This window comes from Populus euphratica, unplaced genomic scaffold (genome assembly GCF_000495115.2).
Source record: "Populus euphratica unplaced genomic scaffold, PopEup_1.0 scaffold1100.1, whole genome shotgun sequence".
NCBI classification, from domain to species: Eukaryota; Viridiplantae; Streptophyta; class Magnoliopsida; order Malpighiales; family Salicaceae; genus Populus; species Populus euphratica.
The window spans coordinates 35185-38276 of NW_011500952.1; the positions used below are offsets into that span (position 1 = coordinate 35185).

General features: G+C 32.9%; 1 protein-coding gene across 1 annotated transcript; it reads right to left on the reverse strand.

Moving 5' to 3' along the window:
* Positions 1-527: 527 nt before the first annotated feature.
* LOC105116897 (uncharacterized protein At3g17611-like) lies at positions 528-2105 on the reverse strand. Its single transcript, XM_011014397.1, has 2 exons — positions 2034-2105; positions 528-1666 (listed from the first exon to the last, which is right to left on the reverse strand). Exon 2 carries the CDS (start codon positions 1595-1597, stop codon positions 887-889), a length of 711 nt encoding a protein of 236 aa, XP_011012699.1. The 5' UTR covers positions 1598-1666; positions 2034-2105; the 3' UTR covers positions 528-886.
* Between the last annotated feature and the right edge of the window lie 987 nt (positions 2106-3092).

The window sequence follows — 3092 nt, forward strand, 5'->3', positions numbered from 1 at the left end:
ATATTGCATGCATTCATTGAAAAGCAGGAGATTATCAATACTTAAAATGCTCAAACCATGGCACACACGCCACCTAATAATATAAAAGCCATTAAGGATGTTTTAATGCTAGCCCAACAAACACATGAAACACTTACTTTCCTTTCAACAATCTTTATAATAATACTTATATCTATAAAATTACCAAAACACCTAACTTGTTAGTAATAATAATAAAATAATAAAAAAAAATGAGAAAAAGAGGAACCATGTAACCAATTTAAAAAAATTGATATTTAAAGATATTTTAGTAATTTTAATGTGCTAACGGATGATTTAATAATTTGTTTGTAATGAAAAGATCTATATGCCCTAGATTATTTGAATAATAACTAATAAATAATATAAAAATACTATTTTACACCAGTAGTTAGTGTAATGGGGTTTTTTTTTGATACGACAAAATAATAATTTCACCAATAGTAATTTCAATGTAACTATCTGTGTACAGCGAAACACTAAGGCATGGGGTTTTTTTTTTAATAAATAAATAAATAAAAAAACAACCAGAAAGCCTTCCCGCGCAAGTCGCTAAACATTAATCGATGACTTCCACTCCTTTCACAAAGCAATCATCTAATGTTTGAAAACAACATCAAACACTCGAGGGCTATCCCATTGCTCATTTCTGCTTTGCATCCACAACCAAGAGATTGAGTGGAAAATCTATCTTCTACTTCTTTTACGAAAGCAAACACCGACCAGCTACATCTCAAAGTATAGGGACCTCGAGTATAAAAATGGGCGGAGAGGTCTGCCAAACTTGAGAACTGGTCTTAATCCACATCTAACTTGGCTACAGAATCAAAAAACAAATGGTGGCGTATAAAATGAGTTAAGAATCTGATCAACCAAATCTTTCGATCCTTCGAAGACGTATTTCTTCCAATGTAAGGTCATCGGAATGGCGTGAAAATTCACGGGAGGACAATCCACGAGCTCCCCGACTTGTCCCGCACATCTCACATACACTTAACATACTGGAATTATCATATGTACATGCTTGGCATCTCCACAGCCCTGACATTGTCCTTCCCGTCTGCCTCCCACCAACACTTCCACGACCAGAAATCCGTCCTCGCCGGAATTGAAATAAATTCCTCACAAACCTCAGAGGCCAGCTTATTACATTGGTAAGGGTTCTGATGGTTAGAGTGAGTGGGTCTGGTCCTGAGTAAGCTCTCTTCAACTTGAGATAGAGAATCCCAGCAAGTATTCCCCCGAGGTGGCCAAGAAATGAGACGCCAGGTACAAACATTTGGATAAGAATCAACTCTGCCCATGCAGCATGGCGTGCCGGTATGACCAATCCATAGACATTAGTAAGACTCTCGGACTGAGAATTGAGGACAACTTTCATGGCAAATAGAACACCAGAAAATCCAGCAGAATATTCAGAGTAGAAAGGTTTGTCATAATCAAAGAAGAGGAGGAGGGACTTGGCTAGCAACAGTGTAATACCCTGGGACATAGCAAGTAAAGCAGCAAGCATAGATGCAAATTCAACACTTCCCACAGAAGTTTCCAATTGAATTCCCTTCCATAAGAGCGACATCATGTTGTAAACGAGATGAGAGTCACTCACATGATAGAATGGTGAGAGCAGGAAGCGTTTCAGGTCCCTATACTGCTCAATAAAAAGCAAAAGGCAAAAGCATCATCAGTTATTTCCTACAATTAGGACAGAACCTACAAATACAAAATCTTTAAACCACAAGATGTTTTTTTTCACTTAATAATTGTATACAAAAATTAACAAAGAATAAGATAAGTAAAACTACTAGACTTTAGCAAATTAATAGCAAAGCCCATCATCAATCAAGCAATCGATTCTTTCTAAATTATTGGAAAAACCGATTCGTTCTGATCTATTGGAGAAACCCAATTGATTGATTTGCCCAATTAACAACTAATAGCAATTAAACCACGTAGGATCTACTCTACTCTACTAGTATAATAATGATGACGATGACGACGACTACCCAGATAGGTACCTTAAGAATGAGGTGGGGATTAAACCAGACTTGATCGATAGAGGGAAGGATACTAAAGAGATGTAACGAAGGTTGAATCCTAATATGAAAGAAGTAGTGAGGAATGAAGTCATTAAGCTTCTAGATAATGGAATCATTTATCCTATTTCTGATAGCAAATGGGTAAGTCCAAAGATTTTAGTGTTATATCTAAGTCGTTGTGTAACCTTCTAACAAAGGAAAATGTTTTTGAATGGACTGAATAATATGAAAAACAAATCTTTGTTAAACTTAAAAACTTGCTTATTTATAAAAAGATGGATGGATGCATTAACCCTTATTTTTAAATGATTAAATTTCTTCCACTCAATTAAAAAAGAATTATACTTTAAAGTAAAATATGTATATAATATTCATCCTTGATATATATATATATATATATATATATATAATTTAGAATATAATACGGAAACATAATTTTTGTTTTTATATTTTAAATACTATTTTTTTGAAGAATTTATAATAGTTTGAAATGAAAAAATAACATATAATAAATTTTGTACATATAAGTTCATATGAAATGGTAGAATAATCAAAATAAGAAATTCAATAGAGGAGAACATTTATTAAAAAAACCGTTGGCCTTGTTTCATGGCCGACCCATTTGAAAAAAGAAAAAAAGCATGTTGAAGGTTCACCTTCGTTGTTAGATGTTCTAAATAGAAGGGACAAGAAATTCACAATTTTTTTTCTCAAAAACACATACAAAATTGGAGGTTGTCTTCGTTGTTATGAACCAAGCATTGATTCAATCTTATACATGTCCCATCCATCGTATACTCCATATCAAATCCAACATTATTTAAGGTATTAATTTAATATGCGTTTGGTATGTTGGATTGGACACCATAAGTTGTGTGTAATGTTTCACACGTACATTGGAAAAGACATGAAAAGTTTTATATAAAGTTTGATGTATGCATTCATTAACGTTATATTTGTTTTTTAAAAAATAATTTTTTAACATTTTTTATATTTATTTATTATTAAAAAAATTGATTAATAGAAAACAGTTTTCGG

What these genes read in the sequence shown, in the direction of transcription:
- LOC105116897 (XM_011014397.1), bottom strand. Translation starts at nt 1,597, where the DNA reads ATGATGTCGCTCTTATGGAAGGGAATTCAATTGGAAACTTCTGTGGGA.